Source organism: Phaseolus vulgaris, chromosome 3, assembly GCF_051622355.1.
Source record: "Phaseolus vulgaris cultivar YP4 chromosome 3, ASM5162235v1, whole genome shotgun sequence".
NCBI classification, from domain to species: Eukaryota; Viridiplantae; Streptophyta; class Magnoliopsida; order Fabales; family Fabaceae; genus Phaseolus; species Phaseolus vulgaris.
In genome coordinates, this window is record NC_143500.1 from 42,717,881 (window position 1) to 42,720,337 (window position 2,457).

General features: G+C 36.4%; 1 protein-coding gene across 1 annotated transcript; it reads right to left on the bottom strand.

Annotated features, from left to right (window-relative positions):
* On the bottom strand, window positions 1-2,233 carry LOC137807762 (GDSL esterase/lipase At1g74460). Its single transcript, XM_068608547.2, has 5 exons — window positions 1,933-2,233; window positions 1,423-1,553; window positions 1,105-1,344; window positions 756-1,005; window positions 1-483 (listed from the first exon to the last, which is right to left on the bottom strand). Exons 1-5 carry the CDS (start codon window positions 2,168-2,170, stop codon window positions 236-238), a joined length of 1,107 nt encoding a protein of 368 aa, XP_068464648.1. The 5' UTR covers window positions 2,171-2,233; the 3' UTR covers window positions 1-235.
* Window positions 2,234-2,457: the final 224 nt, after the last annotated feature.

Genomic DNA, 2,457 nt, shown 5'->3' on the forward strand with positions numbered 1-2,457 from the left:
TTCAGCTAAACCGAATTTTGAACCTGAACAAGATACTATATGGCACAACTTAAAGAAGAGAATACAGAATTACACACTTAACTGGTGGGTTACATGTGTGATACAAAATGAAAGGAAAAATCCGAAGTTTAGATCTTATTTTCTAACAAGAAATTATGTGTGATTATTAAGACACACTACTATGTATAACTGACTGGGACACTGGTATTGAAGCATTAAACAATAAAATCTTGAATCATTGGTCTTCTGGAGATGGAGCAACAGCAGGAGCTGGTGCAGGTGCACCCCCTTGATCAGAATTTAGAAGTCCAAATTTCTTGATGAGTTCATTTGCAATCAGCTCATTAGCATTGTCTGTGGGGTGGTACTCATCCCAAAAGACATATTTGCTTCTATCTTTGCACAGACTTGATGCAGGTACACATGTAAGGGCGGGTCGAATATTCCAAAAGGAACAGCATGGTGAGTCTGAGTTTTGAAATCCTACAAAGCAAACGTAGCTATGATGTAAATAACTCTTAGCAGTCAGCACACAAGCTAAAGCCCAATTTTTAATTATCTGATCATGTGTGATATGTTGGCAATTCTTCAGCAAATAGTAGCATTGTAAAACCTTTAGATGTTCCTAAGCATAATAGAAATCCCAATGATTTATGCTCTGTGCTTTACTTTTCATTCTTTTAAAGTGTTTCACATACACAGCATGTATTAGGTTCTTTTAGATAATGGGCAATGGAGTAACATATTTTACTTACCATACTTATTTGGATTGCTTATCACATCATAGACAACATCATATGCATCTCCAAATCTATAGGTTGAATCAGGAAAATGCTTCCCAAAGTCATCTACTAACTCGCTTACAGCTTTGTTGAAGGTAAGAGCCAGCTTGTTCGCCTTTTCTCGACAATTCCCAGTTGTACTGAGCACCCTTTGAAGGGGAATGCAGCCCATTGGACCCAACCCGAAAACCACCAGCTGTCTTGCTCCTAAACTATGAAGTAACTAAACACAAAGATACCATAATTGAAAAGATTTTGATTATTAGATGCAAAAAGAACAAGAAAAAGAAAAAAAAGTTGTTAGGAAAAAAAATAAGTAAACCTTTAGTTGTCTTTCCAGTGTTCCTATTAAGTAGTCCATGAATGTGTCATCATTGTATGTCCATGAATCTCTGTAAACTGGCATCAAGTAGTTGTTGATGAAGTCGTTGCTCCCTAAAGCAACAACATAACGACCTTCGTTGAAAAACTTGTCAGAAGCCCTTTTTCCAATTTTACCTCTAATTAACTCTTGTGTCCCCTGAAATAGCTCAATTTGTTTGTCCAGGGAAAACTTTTGGATCTGCAAGAAGCACAATTTTCATTCAATTATGCTTGCATAAAGACTATAAGATACGTAGTGTATGAATATGACACTCACAAAATAGGCACCGGTTTCATTCAAGATGCCACCACCACCAGAAGCATAGTTCACACCATTTTCTAGTATAACTTCTTCATTCACAGATGGGTCCAGGAATGCAGGAGGCCTAGGGAGGCCAGTACGGTCACCTGAAAAGTATAAAAATAGTATTAGTATGCAGCCAGAAACAATAGACAAGAGCTACCATTTCTAAATAATATGACAAACTCTAACTCACATTTCTTTACATATTTAACACCATAAGAATAACCTTTGAAGTTAGAAATTCAAAGTTAAATCTTTGCTGCATTGATGTGGATTTGAAATCTATTCATTTGGTAGTAAGGTTTGAAATACACATGCAGAAAATTTAATGAAGCTACCTTTCACTTTTGGCAAAATATTAAGAATCTTGCCAAATAGAGGCTTTCTGAGAATTCAACAACCCAAATGCTGATATCAATTGGGTTAGGTTCTATTACGTCGACTGATTGCAAAGTGCGTGCAAGATAAAAGTAAAAGGGTTACCTATTATGTCAGCTACTGTGCGACCATTAGTGAACCTTCCATTAGGTAACCCATTTCCCATGTCTATGCCATACCAAGGCAAGCTTGCTTGAGCAAGGCTTCTAGAGAGATGCATGTTATTACCAACATCAGAGAGTGAGTCTCCGAAAATGAACTGAACAACCTTGCTATGGCATCCATCAAGACCAATTCCCAAAATGGTGATTACCACAGTAACTAATGCAAGATTGAAGTTCATGTTTTTCTAGCAAGCTATTCCTCTTTATGCTTTCTATGGCCATTAAGCATTTGGTTGGTTTTTTATACAAGCTACCTGCTACGAATTTTGAAATTTTAATTTGGAAAACAAGATTGTTCTAGAGTTTGGCAGCAACATAGAGAAAATGTCATGGACATGCAAAAGCCAGAAGTAGATTGTTTGATACACCAACTATTTTATTCATTCAAAGCAACTACAACTACCCATATAATTTTAGAGTAATATCAGAAATGAATGGCTAAGTCAAGAGTTTGTTTATGTTGCAA

Coding starts and splice junctions, on each gene's coding strand:
- LOC137807762 (XM_068608547.2), bottom strand. CDS start 2,170: ATGAACTTCAATCTTGCATTAGTTACTGTGGTAATCACCATTTTGGGA. Junction 1,554..1,932: donor CACAGTAGCTGACATAATAG/GTAACCCTTTTA, acceptor TATACTTTTCAG/GTGACCGTACTGGCCTCCCT. Junction 1,345..1,422: donor ATGAAACCGGTGCCTATTTT/GTGAGTGTCATA, acceptor TGCTTCTTGCAG/ATCCAAAAGTTTTCCCTGGA.